This window comes from Pogona vitticeps, chromosome 2, assembly GCF_051106095.1.
Source record: "Pogona vitticeps strain Pit_001003342236 chromosome 2, PviZW2.1, whole genome shotgun sequence".
Classification (NCBI taxonomy): Eukaryota; Metazoa; Chordata; class Lepidosauria; order Squamata; family Agamidae; genus Pogona; species Pogona vitticeps.
In genome coordinates this window covers 19,467,711-19,483,823 of record NC_135784.1, presented here as the reverse complement: position 1 = coordinate 19,483,823, position 16,113 = coordinate 19,467,711, and the positions used below count along the sequence as shown (strand labels likewise).

Genomic DNA, 16,113 nt, shown 5'->3' with positions numbered 1-16,113 from the left:
TGTATATTAACAGGGCTATCTGCACTGAAGCTTATTGGGGTAATAGAGTGGTCAGTTGATCAGATGGCCGGGATATATATAAATATATAAATATAAATATAAATATAAATATATAAATATAAATATATATATATATATATATATATATATATATATATATATATATATATATATATATATATATATATATATATATATATATATATATAAATAAATAAATAAATAAATAAATAAATCTTGAAGAGGAAAAGTAAAGAAAGGAAGGGAATTTGCAGTTTGTGGAGTCAGCAGGATATGTTGACCATATTCAGAAGAAGAGTGCCCTGAAAGGGTTAAAGATGGCCGTTTGACGTAGAACGTATTTCCCTCTTCTTCACCATTTTGGCCTCATTACGTACAAGAATGATGTGTATCTCTTCATTTTTCTAACATCTCGGTTCTAAGCAATAACATGCTGGGATGTATGACCCAAATGCACAGAGGCTGAAATCCTGTTACTTACAAGTTACACCACCTAAGGCCGATGACATCACCAGCTTTACACAGCCTCACCTAAGAGCAATTGGATTTCAGCCACTGTCTATTAGGTAAAAGTTTGCAGAAAGGCTGTGCCTGATCCGCTACCTAAAAGTTATAATTGCCCTTAACAAAAACCAAGAACATCTGGGAATCCAAAGTTCCGAAGCACTGCATAGACACTCTGAAGTAAAAAAACAAACAAACTGATTAGCTTATTGTTATGATTTTGTATTTTTATAGTACAGTGCTTAAATCTAAGGTACTCCAATGCCATCCAGAAGAAAAGGCAATAAAAAAGAACTATCAATTTTTTTAAAAAACCTATCAATTAGTTACTGATGCTTGATGCATGAACATGTCTTAAGGCTGAGACAGCATCTGGAAAACTGGTACAATGGGTTCTGGTGGAAGCTGAAAAAAACAACCCAGAAAAGAGAGCACTAACCAGTTTTTTTAAAAATAAAATTTGGCAGGAGGTGCAACAACACTGTTTGGGCAGAATACAGTAGGACCACCTTATCTGTGGGTTCAGCATCCACTGATTCTCTTATCCACAGTGTGAAAATATTTAAAATATTAAAAGAAAAATCCTAGAAATATAGATTTCTAAAGATGAAGTAATCAGAACTGGACACTAGAGGGAGCCAGAGTCCATGCTATATACATATACTGTACTGTACAAACATACTGTATAACGTTTGCTATTAAATAAGTTTGCTATTAACTACGTTTTTCGGTATCCACGGGTGAGCCTGGAACTGATCCGCTCAGAAACACTGCTGTCAGGGCTCTGCTTTAATACCACAGAAAAGAATATACATACTTCAGAACAAAGCTCTCTTTAGGCTGATGGATGTGTGTAAATACTGTAACAGTTATTTGCGGGGAGCTGAGGAGGTAAGATCTGCATATTTCAGAGCCCTTCATGTTTCCCAGTAATTCAAGTACTGCTTCTAAAAGGAAAGGCACTGCATGCATGCCCGGCGTTCCTTTTTTTTAAAGACCCAATTCAAGAAAAGAATCTCCTCCCGAAAGGTTGGGGAATGGCACTCTTCACATGGTCAGAGGCATTCAGCCCTTGGAAAGTTTTTGATTATGTATTTATTTATGTAAAATATTTTCACCCTGCCTTTCATCTTAAAAAGGCCATAAAAGCTAAAACCAGCAAGTATACAAATATTTAAAGGGATTTTAAAATGGTAAACAAAATAAAAAATCAAAACAAAAATAGATTGAAAGCGACAAGTCACAACAAACTATTTAAAACACCCACTAAGACAGCCAGCCTGTTTGAAAAGAAAGGTCGAGTCCGCCTCCTCTAAAATTACAACTCCCAGAATGCTTAGCCAGCATGCTGACTGAGGATTCTGAGAGTTGTAGTCCAAAAATTTAGCATTTCTAACCTATGGGGAGAAGCATCTCGGTCCCTAAAAGTTCTCCTCCTCAATTTTTTGTCCCGTTTGTGAGAATTACAAAATATCGAGACAGCCATTCTGGGCATGAAACAAAAATCCATTTATACCTTTACATTTTAAAAAGGTTCAAAAATTGCGTGCAAGCTTTCGAGATCTGCAGATCTTTTCTTTAAAAGATGTTGCCAAAATGCAGGTAGAGAAAAACAGATGGGAATGCCGTTTAAGGTAAAGTACCAGATCTCCATTTAAAAGAGCCTTTCCTTTAAATTCCAACTCGTCTTCAGCCCTGATCGACTCAGAGAGAAGGCAAAAAGGTAAAATATCTGGCTTCTCTGTGGGGTTAGACTAGATGGCCCCTGGGATCCTTTTCAACTCCACAATTGCTGCTTATTATAATAATTATTATAAAAATTATAATAATTGCATCATGCTAGTTATTTTTCTACATTGTTTTAATGTGTTTTAATTTTTGTAAGCCGCCCCGAGTGGACGTTGTCTAGAGGGGCGGGGTAAAAATTAAATAAATAAATAAATAAATAAATAAATAAATAAATAAATATTATTGTGAATTATTCTGAATATACAGTAATAAAGTCCCAAGACAGTCTCCTGATTTGGAAGCGCAAAAAAAAGGTTGATAAAAACCAGAAGGAAAATAATTTGAGTATTTTAGATAAAATTTCGTTTTTATTTTAAAGAATCAGTAAAAGTCTATGGGGTAATTTTTTTTTAACCAGTGATCGGTGGGAATGGAAAACCAGGGAATTCAAAGAGATTCTTACTCCGGGTTCGCTGATTATTATTATTTTTTTGGCCAGTCCCTGAAGGGTTAAGACAGACAACGCGGCCCATGCCTAGAGAGGACCAGCAGGAAACTTGGGATGGAGCCGGAAGAGAATGTAACTCCTGGGGGAAGTCCCACTTCCTGTCTCTCCCCCCCCCCCCCCATTCTCCACTTTTATTTGCTGGGAGCGAAGCCGTGGTAGCTTTGAATGCGAGGAGAGGGAGGAACCCCAAGAGTGCTGTTTGATTCGGAGGACGCCTTCATTCCGGAAGGAAGCAGTGAGAAAAACCAGCCTCTATGGGCTTTGGAACATGCCTGGAGCTTCTGCAAGATTCGAACCCACCACCTCCGGGTTTCTTAGGTGATCCCACGACTTCAGGGTAAAAAAACACCAGCGCTTCAAGCATTTTTCACCTTCCTGGGCAAGGAAATATTCTCATTTCTCCCCCCCCAAAAAAAGGCGTAGTCCACCCCCCTCCAGGATCTTTCTGGGGAGCCCCTCCTGGATAGGAAAGGGGGAAAAAAGGATATAGTCTTTTAACTTTTAATTAATCTTAATTGGATTTTTTTGCTTGAGTGTGGAGCCCTTTGGCTACATCACTTGATTCCAGATTCCCGCCCTCGGATTGTGTTCTGAACTTCCTAGTTTCAGTGGGTTTACGGATCTGGTCGCAGAGCCAAAGGTTGGGAGTTCGATTCCCCCAGGGTGCCTCTCTTGTCAGGGGCTGGACTCGATCATCCCTTAGGGTCCCGTTCATCTCTACAATTCCAAGATCATTATAAGATGATTATTCTGCGTACTTACATGTCTGCATCAGGTTCAGGCATCTGGAAAAGTAGGGACTTATGAACTTGCCTTATATAGCATGAGAGCATTGGTGTGTGTGGACCAGTACTGTCAACTCTAGAGGTGTCTCTACAGGATTTTTTCCCCCCTCGCTGGTGACCTTCCTTCTGAGTAACAACCAGGTGTGATCCTGCTCAGCTTCCAGAATCAGTCAAGATTTGTTCAGAGTGGTATTGGGTATTGTCTAGGAACATTCTGGCCGTGCTAAATCCATCTGTCTTTGAGAAGAGACTGGGTTACCTCCCTTCCCTCCTCCTTTGTAAGCAAACACCCCATCCACCCCCTTAAAAAAAGAATTTGCTGCTATTTGCCAAAATCGGGAAAGAATGGCTGCGTTTGGCCCAGGGCGCAGTGTCGTGACAGAGGCTGGAGAAAACGCTGGAGCAGGGGCCCAACCCAGGATCCGGTTGGAAGGAATCAAGGAAGAGGATCCGGTTTCCGCCACTGGCCAGACGGTGGACTTCCCGAGATGGGATGGAGGGCTGAAGGTAAAACAGGAGTCAGAGGAGCTGCTGACCCCGTGCTGGGAAACACAGTGTCAGGAGGAGGAGGAGCTGCTAAAGCCCAGGGAGGCCCCTTGCTCAGGCTGTGGGGTCCCGGTCTTGCCAGAGGAACCCACGCCGTGGGACGACCCCAAAGCTTTCTTGGCCTCCTTTGAACAAGTGGGCAAGGCGTGCCGGTGGCCCAAGGCGGATTGGGTGAGCCGGCTCTTCCCAGCCCTGGCGGGAGAAGCCAAGCAGGCCTTTGAAAAGATGGAAGTTGGGGACAGAGGGGATTATGGGAAAGTCAAGGCGACCATCTTGCAAAGGGACGCCATGAGGCGGGAGAAGGAACGCCAGCACTTCCGGCGTTTCTGCTACCGGGAGGCCGAGGGGCCGAAGGGGGTGTGTCACCACTTGCAGGGCCTTTGCCACCAGTGGCTGAAAGTTGAGCAGCACACGAAGGAGCAGATCCTGGAAGCCTTGATCCTGGAACAGTTCCTGACCATCCTGCCCCCAGAAATGCAAACCTGGGTCCGGGAGAGAAACCCTGAGACTTGTTCCCAAGCAGTAGCTCTGGCAGAAGAGTTCCTGGAGAAGGAGAAGCAGAAACTGCAGGTAACAATCACAGCTAATTTTTATTGTTGTTGTCGTTGTTGTTTAGTCATTAAGTCATGTCCGACTCTTCGTGACTCCATGGACCAGAGCATGCCAGGCCCTCTGCCTCCTGGAGTTGGGTCAAATTCATGTTGGTCGCTTTGATTACACTGTCCAACCATCTCGTCCTCTGTCGTCCCCTTCTCCTCTTGTCTTCACACTTTCCCAAAATCAGGTTCTTTTCCAGGGAGTCTTCTCTTCTCATGAGATGGCCAAAGTACTGGAGCCTCAGCTTCAGGATCTGCCCTTCCAGTGACCACTCAGGGTTGATTTCCTTTAGAATGGATAGGTTTGTTCTCCTTGCAGTCCAGGGGATTCTCAAGAGCCTCCTCCAGCACCACAATTCAAAGGCATCAATTCTTCGGCAGTCTGCTTTCTTTATGGTCCAGCTCTCACTTCCATACATCACGACAGGAAAAACCATAGCTTTGACTATTCGGACTTTTGTTGGCAAGGTGATGTCTCTGCTTTTTAAGATGCTGTCTAGGTTTGTCATCACTTTTCTTCCAAGAAGCAGTCGTCTTTTAATTTTGTGGCTGCTGTCTTCATCTGCAGTGATCATGGAGCCCAGGAAAGTAAAATCTGTCACTGCCTCCATGTCTTCCCCTTCTGTTTGCCAGGAGGTGATGGAACCAGTGGCCATGATCTTAGTTTTTTTAATGTTGAGCTTCAGACCATTTTTGGTGCTCTCCTCTTTCACCCTCATTAAGAGGTTCTTCAATTCCTCCCCACTTTCTGCCATCATAGTGGTATTATCTGCATATCTGAGGTTGTTGATATTTCTTCCGGCAATCTTAATTCCGGCTTGGGATTCCTCCAGTTCAGCTTTCCGCATGATGTATTCTGCATATAAGTTAAATAAGCAGGGAGACAATATACAGCCTTGTTGTACTCCTTTCCCAAATTTGAACCAGTCAGTTGTTCTATATCCAGTTCTAACTGTTGCTTCCTGTCCCACATATAGGTTTCTCAGTTGATAGATAAGGTGGTCAGGCACTCCCATTTCTTTAAGGACTTGCCACAGTTTGCTGTGGTCCACACAGTCAAAGGCTTTTGCATAGTCAATGAAGCAGAAGTAGATATTTTTCTGGAACTCTCTGGCTTTCTCCATAATCCAGCGAATGTTAGCAGTTTGGTCTCTAGTTCCTCTGCCCCTTCGGAATCCAGCTTATATATATATATAACTTTTATATATGGCTTTTTTAAAAAAGCTGGCTTGATAGCTCAGTAGTTTAGGTCACTGACTGAAGAGCCGGAGGTTGGAGGTTCGATTCCCCCACTGGGCCTTCCTGAAGGAGAGCCAGCCTGAGTATCCTTGGGCAAGCTGCAGAGTCTCAAGATACTCCCAGAAGAAGGGAAGGACAAACTATGCCTGAGAATTCTCTGCCTGGAAAACAGTAATAATAAAAAAGTCACTGTAAGTCAGAATTGACTTGACGGCATAGGATTATTGTTAGAGTTCAAATTACATACGGTTGCACTCTTTATGACATTCTTGTGAAGTAGGTCGAAGGCTGAGAGGTGTCCGCTTCCTCAGGGCACCCTCGGCAAGTATTTGTGACGAGGGAGATGACATTTGAACCGGGTGCCCAGCCCAATTTATCCACCAAGCCTTTCAGTTCTACATCAGTAGTTCCTTAATACTGAAGCAGACTTTCCTAATCAGTGGTAACAAAATATAGGATTTGAGAAAGTCATGCCAAGAGTCCATTTGGTGGAATTAAATTACCATTTAAAGGTAATTTCCTGTCGCCCCGGGAAAATAGGTGAACCCGAAGGTCCGTTGGCTTGCCATATAAAATGGCCAGCTACGAAACTGGAGATTGTGGGTTGCGCATGGGGTTTTCAGGATTCATGGACTCTACTTCCCCGAACTCTGGCTGAGGGAATTCCTGCAGACTTCTGGAGGCTGTTGCTCACAAAACACAGAAATACCCTACCAGGTTGCAGGTTCAAATTCCAGGAAGATACCCGGGCTTCTCAAATCCCGTACTAGCTTGCTTGAAGCAGTTCTCCCGAGTCAAATGGCCATCCAGGCTACTTACTCTCAGTTGATTCAGAGGGCCCTCCCTCCGAAAATCCCTGTTTAGAAATGAGAATGGGCCAGCTGGTCACCACCTCTTTCTTGAAAAAAAAAAGTTCTCCCTGGATTTAAAGCTAAGGGAATAAAATTGCTTTTAAAGGGGAACCAGGCTTTCTTAGATTGTAGTTTGCAGTTCTGGAGAAGCTGAAGAGTCATCCAGAGGAGGAACTGGGAAACCGCTTCTGAAGGCTTTATTATCTCTGCACTAATGGGGCTGCGAGTATGGGGTTTCAAACGTGCCAGGAACCCTTCTGGGATTTGAACCCACAACTAGAGATGGGAATTTTATATTATGTGAACTAAGGCCCTCCGATGTCTGCAGGAATTCCCTCAGCCTGCAGGTTGTGGAAGAGAGAGAAAAGGAAATCAGGATTCCCGTTCGGAACCCTGAGATGTCAGTCCCATCGGCCTTTACCTCTTCCCAGCTTTCATCCAGCAGCTATCCCACTAAAGTGGGGAACTCAAGACATGAAAAGTTTGCTGAGGGTTTTCCCCCACCCCCGCCTCTTCCCTTCCTCACTTCATTTTATGTCATGCCATTTTTCATTATAAGCTTGGGACTCTCCTGATTTGTTTCTTTCATTGCCACACAAGTCGTTCTGAGGTGCTTTTCAGCTGTAGAGTAAATTGCTTGGAAATATGCTAAGGGGAAGAGATTATCTGTTCCTGTGGTTGATGGGTGTCATTAGCTGGTCTTTTGTGTGTAGTGATCCCCAGCTAATGACACCCATCAATCACAGGAACAGATAATCTCTTCCTCTTAGCACAACAGTACACCCACAACAATACACACTAATCACCCATCTACAGAAAAAGACAAAAGCCTATCTCACAGCCATAAATACTGCACTCCCAAGCCTACTACACCAGAGCACAGGTCGCTGTCCTCTGAAGATGCCGGCCACAGAGACTGGCGAAATGTCAGGAAGAACAACCTTCAGAACACGGCCAAAGAGCCCGAAAAACCCAGAACAAGCAGATTAACAGCCTCTTTAGTCATTTTGCTTCCAGGCCAGTCATATTTGTGAGCTTAGTTACAAAGATAGTAGGGTGAGTTGGATAATAAAAATCCCCTGTCTTTTCTATAGTTGTGGGACTTTGCCCAGGTGATAGCTCTGTCTTGATGAACCGTCCCTTCTCTTTCAGATCCCTGCGCCGGTTGAGGAGCAGGCTATGAGGTTCTCCAAAGAAGGACAGCAGGAGATGGAGGTCAGGCCAGCCGGCAGAGAAATCAAACTGGAAAGTGTCGAAGATGCCAGTTTGCTAGGTATGATTTACTGATCTGAGAGTTTTTGATGAGATCGACCGCTGCCAGAGGTTATGCTTGCTGGGGAATTCTGGGTCTTGCCTCCGTTTGTTTGTTCCAACACCTCGCCTTTCCTGCCTGTGTGAGATCCAAAGCAGCTTATGGAATGAATTAATGCAGAGTAAAGGATCATTCTTATAACCTTACCCTGTTTCCTCAAAAATAAGACAGAATCTTATATTAATTTTTGCTCCAAAAATGCATTAGGGCTTATTTTCAGGGGATGTTTTATTTTTCTCATGTACAACCATCTACATTTATTAAAATATAGTCATGTCATCTTCTTCTGGCTGCTGAACAAGGGTGGAGGGCGAGGTTTCATTTAATTGGGACTTATTTTGGGGGTATGGCTTATATTATGAGCATCCTGAAAAATCATACTAGGGTTTATTTTCAGGTTAGGACTTATTTTCAGGGAAACAGGGTAGCTATTCAGATCATAGGCATATGCCTCTTGGATTTTTTAGATTACACATCTCAGAATTCTCCACCCTGGAGTTCTGCCCAACAGACCCACACCTACAGAAAGCTAAATTTTGCTCACCTGGAGAAGGCCTCACATGGCCTAACGTACTGTCCAAAAAAAAAAGAATAAGCTACCCCTACAGTGCCTGGGAATCTCCCAGCTAACAGCGAGGCCAAGGCAACTTCCTTTTTTAATAGGAAGTTGGCTTTTGCTAGGCCGTGAAGCCTCTGAGCAAGAGCTTTCTCCAGGCGAGCAAAATGTAGGTGTCTCTGTAGGTTGTGTATCTGTCAGACAGAACTTCGAGAACAGAGAATTTGGGGATTTGTCTCCCTGGAAAGTCCAAACGTCACATCTCTAACAGATCCCGACCAATGCTCTTGAGTTGTGCTTCATGGATTTTCAGGAGCCAGGTAGGCTTATAGGGAGAGAAACGAATCTTTCTCATCATAACCCAAACGCTGTGGAGCTTTCTAGGAATGCTTGTTGCCTTCGGGCTTTGTAGATCAGGATAAAGTGGACTAGTAGATGTCTTCTTAAAACTCTATCGTTTTGTGATTCGAAACTCTCTCTTGTCTGTCGCCCTGAGAGTCTCTGTTTATCCCAACAGTTAGCAGGAAGGCCAACGAAAACGAATGGCACCCCCTGCAGTGGGACAATGAAGAAAAAGTGGAAGTCCGTAGGATTACACTGGGAGAAGCCGAGCAAAATTTTTCCCAGCACTGGGTTGTGGGGGAAGCTACGCCGAACGAGCCAAAGCTTCGGCTGGACGAATATCATTCTAGAGGGGCGGTCCAGAGCAAACCCCGTGAAACCCCTATGCTCCATGCTGGAGGTCTCAAGGACAAGAGGAAAAATGTCTGTGCCGACTGCGGGAAGAGTTTCCAGTGGAACTCGAGGCTGCTGATCCACCGGAGGCTGCACACTGGGGAGAAGCCGTACAAATGTATTTTCTGCGGCAAGGACTTCCGCCGGAGTGCCCACCTCTACCAGCACCACCGGATCCATACGGGGGAGAAACCGTACAAATGCGCCGACTGCGGGAAGAGCTTCAATGATAAGTCGACGTTCCTGAAGCACCGGCGGACTCACACGGGGGACAAGCCGTACAAATGCACCAGCTGCGGGAAGAGCTTCATCCAGAGCTCCCATCTTTCTAGACACCTGAGAACCCACGCTGGAGAGAAGGTGTGAGGAGCTTCCAATCGGCTTCAAAGACTTGTCGAGTCTTCCTATATAGGAGAGGTCCCTGCGCAGAAGCAGTGCTATAAGGAGACAACCTACATACAGCAATGAAGTGGCACAGGGGGAGTTGGGAGAAGAGAAGTGACACCTGTTTCCTTCACTGTAGGCCTTCAAACTAGGTTGGCCTTGGGATGGGATTTTTCCGGACTGCATATTCCATAATCCCCTATTCTGGGTATTCTACCTGTTTTGCAGATGTCTGTGGATGGAATCCAGGCACCTTAGGTAAAGGTAAAGGTTCCCCTTGACATTTAGTCCAGTCGTGTCCGACTCTAAGACGTGGTGCTCATCCCTGTTTCCAAATCGTAGAGCCAGCGTTTGTCCGTAGACAGTTTCCGTGGTCACGTGGCCAGGGCGACTAGACACAGAACGCTGTTGCCTTCCCGCCGAGGTGGTACCTATTTATTTACTCGCATTTTTACATGCTCTCTTACTGCTAGGTTGGCAGGAGCTGGGACAAGCGACGGGAGCTCTATCCGTCTTACAGACACGTAAATGGGATACACCTGGGAGGAAAGGCCTAGGCTGGAAGGTTCTGAGGCTGAGTTAGGCCGAGCGCCACCCAAGCTTCCTGTTCCTGCCCCAGTGCTAGCTGGGAGTTTTCTTTCTGAAAGCTTGGCCAGAGCAAGGCCTAGCTCAGCTTCAAACCCTTCTGGTTTAGGCCATTTTTCCCTAGATGCATCACATTTGAGAGTTTAGTAGTAGCCTTCCAGGTAGATAAAACCCCCAGAATTAAGAATTTTTTGGTATTTATTGTCCAGAAAATCCCATCCCTAGTTTGAACCAGAAGCTGGTGTGATGATGAGAGTTGTAATCCAATGCATTTGTAGACTGGGTAAAGTACTGTTTTTCCCCTACTTTTCTTTGGGTAAGAATTACGACAAGAGTCCAGGCCAGAGGTGAGGCATCTAATGTTACGCCCTCTCAGCGTCACATTCTTGCTACAAGGGTGGAAGAAGTCTCAGGGCGTCTCTGCCCAGTGAAAATTACAATGGGGGGTAACTTTATATACTGGTCTCTGTAGATTTTCTATAACCAGACTTGATCATGCACCTATGTGGGATGCTTTTACAGGATCCGGCCCCCGACCAACACACAAGGTGGAGTCAACATGAGCCCCTCTACAAAGAGAGAGGTGGTCTAGTTAGTAAATAAGTAAACAAACAAACAGAGAAAAGAATAATCATTACATGCTGTCAGCTAATTTCTGACTTGGGGTGAACCTTTTGAGGGTTTTCCAGGTAGATAATACTAAGAAGTGGTTTTTCCCTTCCCTTCTTCTGGGGTTGCCCTGAGACTGTGCAGATGGTTCGAGGCTACACATGATGGCTCTACTCATGGGAGGCCCTGTGGGGGGGATTGAACCCCTGGATCTGCAGCCAGAGACACCCAACCACTGAGATTTCCAGCCTGAGTAAGAGGCAATGGGGGAGGGCAGTTCAGATCAGGATGGTGGGGGAGTGGGGGAGGCGGCAGTGTCCTGTTTCATCTGTGGGAGATTTCTGACCTGGATTGCGTAGGAGAGGTATTTGCCCTTTATAGGAAACAAATTCATATACAGTGGTGCCTCGCTAGACAGTTACCCCGCATGACAGTTTTTTCGCTAGACATTGACTTTTTGCGATCGCTATAGCGATTTGCAAAACAGTGATTCCTATGGGGGAATTTCGCTAGACAGTGTTTGGCAAACCGATTTTCGCTAGACAACGATTTTGACAGCTCCCTCCGTGCTCGCAAAACGGGTGTTTTTTGGTACCTAAGCTTCGCAAGACAGCTGTTTAAACAGCTGATCGGCGGTTCGCAAAGCGGTGTTCCTATGGCCGATCTTCGCTAGACAACGACGATTCTTCCCCATTGGAACGCATTAAACAGGTTTCAATGCATTCCAATAGGGAAATGCTTTTCGCTAGACAATGATTTCGCTAAACAGCAATTTCAGTGGAACGGATTATCATCGTCTAGTGAGGCACCACTGTAATGGGAATTGTGTTAGAGTGTTACATCATGTTTGATCCTTATCTTCGAAGAACATGGAGCAGTACATTATTGTCTTATATTCTGCAAAGGGTGACTGAAGAATCTGACCTTGGACTCAAAAGGTCCCATCAGCATCAACCCTGAGACCCATTAGTCGGGAAGGATGATGTGTATTGTAATCAGATGGGATCTTTAGTTTTGGAGGGGCTACAGATCTCATAATTCTCCAGTCTGGGCGCTCCCTGACAGACAGACATCTTACAGTACCTAAATATGGCTCACCTGGGAGAAAGGCCTAAACTGAAATGCTTTGAGCCTAAGCTAGGCCTAGCTCTGCTGAACCCTCCTGCTTTTGCCTTGCTGCTAGTTGGGAGCTTTTTTTTCTGAATAGAAAGCTAGGTCTCATGGATTTCCAGTCTTGGCTCTTCTGTCAGGTGAGCCACGATTAGGTGTCTGCCTGTCAGGGAGAACTCCCAGATTGGATAATGATGGAATTTGTATTCCAAGAAATCCTATCCCTAGTCCTGTAACTCAACAGGATCTGGAGGGCTACAGATTCCCCATCTTTCTCCTACAAGGGCTGACATTTCAGTTCCCTTGCATCTCCTCTCACGTGGCTGCATACTTTTAGTAATGTTTCTGCAAGACATGAACAGATCCCTCTGACGCTTATAGGAAAACATTAGCAGGGACATGTTTGTGGGTATCTGGCCTGAGTAGAATGGAGCTGAAAAAGAATCTAGACATCAGTATTAATAGTATAAATAAAATACTCTGGTATTGTTGGCTACTGTCTCCTTTCTTTGCATCTTAAAAGACAATCTACAGGGTGGGAAGTGTGAGTCAAAAAGATAGGGCTGACTATTGGTATAATAAACCTGGACTGCGAATATCGTGTTTCCCTAAAAATAATACAGGGTCTTATATTAATTTGTGCTCCAAAAAACTCAATAGGGCTTATTTTCAGGGGATGTTTTTTTGTTCATGTGCAACCATCTACATTTATTCAAATAGAGTCCTATCATAATCTTCTAGTTGCTGCCCAAGGGTAGAGGGCGGGATTTCACTGAACTGGGGCTTATTTTGGGGGTAGGGCTTATATTATGAGCATCCTGAAAAACCATTTTTGTTGTTTAGTTGTTAAGTCATGTCTGACTCTCCGTGACCCCATGGACCAGAGCACGCGAGGCCCTCCTGTCTTCCACTGCCTTCCAAATTCATGTTGGTTGCTTCGATGACCCTGTCCAACCATCTCATCCGCAGTCGTCCCCTTCTCCTCTTGCCGTCACACTTTCCTAACATCAGGGTCTTTTCCAGGGAGTCCTCTCTTCTCATGAGATGGCCAAAGGATTGGAGCCTCAGCTTCAGGATCAGTCCTTCCAGTGAGCACTCAGGGTTGATTTCCTTAAGAATGGATAGGTTTGTTCTCCTTGCAGTCCAGGGGACTCTCAAGAGATGTTCTCAGACTGCAACTTCCAGAAGCACCACTAGTGGTGAAGGCTTCTGAGCATTGCAGCCCAAGAAACTGTAGGGATCCAAGATTGGGAACCACTGATCTAAATCTTACAAAGGGCCCCCTTTCAGCTTTCCTACTCTCTCTAAAGCATCTGTGGAGGTCATCAGTACAATCGGGTTCTCCTGAGAGAATCCTTAGATCAAGACATCCCCGCAATGTCTACCCATCTACACTTCTTCCCCAGCTAAACATTGAGCCCCAAGCCTCAAATCCCTGCTTGGTGCTTCCGAGGGAAGACGAGGCATCCTTTCTTCTGCCTTCCCAAGCCCTACAAAGCAAACCCAGAAGCAGACTTCTGGTGGGGTGGATCAGCCCGTGATGGGCCCTTCAGAAGATCCACACACCCATCTTAAAACTACCCAAAAATCAAATAATCCTGGGGATGGTGGGAGCCAATGCTCTTGTAGGTTTTCAATCTAATGGAAATAAGTGTCTGGTTCCTGCTCAACCTTTTTCTTTCTTACACATGCACTCTACTTTCATGTGGACCTATACAATCTGATGAGGAGGGTGTGTTGATTTATTGGGTTCATATGCCCTCCCTCCCCTGTTTGTCAAAGACATAAGAAGGAACCAAATTATTTCAAAAGAGTTATAAGGTCAACATATAGGGATAGGTTAGAGTACTGCTCTCACCGGAGCTTGGAAACATTGCTTTGGACTAAATTTCCCAGAATTCCCCAGGGATCTACTTCCAAATGAAAGTTACGCCCAGGGAGGTGAGTGAGAGAGTTGGATTGGAGAAAAGGCAGGTGGTCCAAATATAGGCGATACTTTTATTCAACTTGTGAAAATACTGGAGAGATGCCAGATTTTGTTTCTTGCAGGAATTTTCCGCGTCCCTCTTAAAAACAAGCTCCCCACCTCCCAGAAACAAGGGGATGGGTGGTTGGATTCCAAATCATGAATCAAGTCCAAATCATTGAAAGAAAATCTGAGTTGAGTTACTAATTCACACACTAGGCAAGTCAACTGGTAGGTACGATAGATTGATATATAGACAGAGTCTATAAAATGTCAATAATACGTATCTACGTTGTATGGATATGTTTGTACTCATTAAGATTTAAATCAGACTACAGTGGGGTCTTAAGAACGGCTCGAGTTAAGAACATTTTGACTTAAGAACCGCTCTCATAGGAAAATATTGACTTGACTTACATACTTAGATTTGAGTTAAGAACTGAAAAAAAACCATGTGGGAGGCAGGGAAAGTGCAAAATTGGAACTTTCAGTTAACTGTTGGCCAGTGAAAAGGGTGCCTGTCTGCTTCCTCACTCCTCCCAGCGTTTAGAGAGTGGATTGGGAGACAGTCTTCAGACTGCCTGGTACTGCCTGGTATTTTCCCTGCCTTCCCTGAACCTTTCTTGACCTAAGAAAAAAAGAAACAAAATATCCCCCTCTAGTGGTCGAAGGCAGAATAGCAGTTTCCCATTAGTTTCTATGGACGGAAAAGAGCAAATACGGATCAAATGGTTTTCAATGCATTCCTATGGGAAATGCAGATTTGACCTGAGAACATTTTGACTTGAGAACCACCTTCCAATACGGATTAAGTTCTCAAGTCAAGACCCCACTGCATATACATTTAGACTCTGTCTCCGTCTCTATCTCTTTATATGACCAATATCCTGTTGCATAACATAATGGGTAAGTTTCTGTTCAATTCCTTGTAGGTAAATAAAAAGGCTCTGCTATTGAGTGTTGGAGGGGCGACACACACATGCTAGTTTGGTGCAGATTCATGTCCCCCCCGTGAATGGCAGTGGGGGCTCTTTATTCACCTCTAAAGAAAAGACTGAAACAGGAAGATTTGCTTGTGTTACGCAACAGGATTTGTGCCATTACAGTAGATGCCAAAGGCAACCTATGGCTCATGAACAGCCCTAAAGGACTTTCAGGTTGTTCACATATTAGTCTAGAACTCTCCTGAAACCGTATAAAAATATCATCACATGTCAAGAGATTTCTAGGGACATCGTTTTCCATTTGCGGGCTTGGGGGGAAAGGCCTTCAAGGTCTATGTGTTGTGTGCCATCAAGAAGTCAGAACCAACTTACAGCAACCCTTTTACAGGGCTTTTGAAGTAAATGGAGAAGGAAAACTAATTTCAAACCTCCACTGCCTTGCGGCTATATCCACTCATGGAAACTGCTTCAGGAGTTAACCTAGAGGCAAAATCCGGAGCTGGAGTCCTGAAGGCAGTTCATGTCGTTCTGGCAACTCCCGAAACGTTGCTGGAACCAGTTGTATTGGCTCTTGCCTTTCCATTGTACCATTTCAGCAACGTGGAGAGGGGGGATCTGCTGTTTGGGTAACAGCCTATCCTCCATATTACTTTACCCAGGCTTCATGCTCTGAAGCCTTCTCGATAGAGACCATGTTACCGTAGTCTCTCGAGACTGAAGGATGCCTGTGTTTTTATGTATGAAGTAAATGGGTTATTTAGAGAGTGGTTTTACTATAGATGACCCAGGCCTCTATCCACTACACCGTGCTGGTTATCCCCCCGAAAGGTCTTGTTGCGTGTCATCAAGTCAGAAGTGACTAATAGCAACCCTAATAGGGCTTTCAAAGTGAGATATTTAGAGAGTAGTTTTACCCCCCAGGGAGCTTCCATGGCTGAACAGAGAATCAAACTAGGGCCTCCTGAATCCTAACGCATGCAGTTCACCACACTGGGTATGCCCTTGAAGGTCTAGGGCAGTGGCGTCGAACTGTGGCCCTCCAGATGTTCTTGGACTTCAACTCCCAGAGGCCTTCACCACCACCTTTGCTGGCCAGGATTTCTGGGAGTTGAAGGCCAAGAACATCTGGAGGGC

General features: G+C 44.8%; 1 protein-coding gene across 1 annotated transcript; it reads left to right on the top strand.

Annotated features, from left to right (window-relative positions):
• The first annotated feature begins 266 nt into the window (after positions 1 to 266).
• LOC110091646 (zinc finger and SCAN domain-containing protein 9) lies at positions 267 to 12,560 on the top strand. The gene is made up of 3 exons (XM_072988392.2): positions 267 to 4,662; positions 7,931 to 8,051; positions 9,164 to 12,560. Exons 1-3 carry the CDS (start codon positions 3,892 to 3,894, stop codon positions 9,745 to 9,747), a joined length of 1,476 nt encoding a protein of 491 aa, XP_072844493.2. The 5' UTR covers positions 267 to 3,891; the 3' UTR covers positions 9,748 to 12,560.
• Positions 12,561 to 16,113: the final 3,553 nt, after the last annotated feature.

Excerpts from the sequence above, each read along its gene's own strand:
- LOC110091646 (XM_072988392.2), top strand. The coding sequence starts at position 3,892 with ATGGCTGCGTTTGGCCCAGGGCGCAGTGTCGTGACAGAGGCTGGAGAA. Across the intron at positions 4,663-7,930 it reads AGGAGAAGCAGAAACTGCAG|ATCCCTGCGCCGGTTGAGGA; the intron begins GTAACAATCACA and ends CTTCTCTTTCAG. Across the intron at positions 8,052-9,163 it reads CGAAGATGCCAGTTTGCTAG|TTAGCAGGAAGGCCAACGAA; the intron begins GTATGATTTACT and ends TTATCCCAACAG.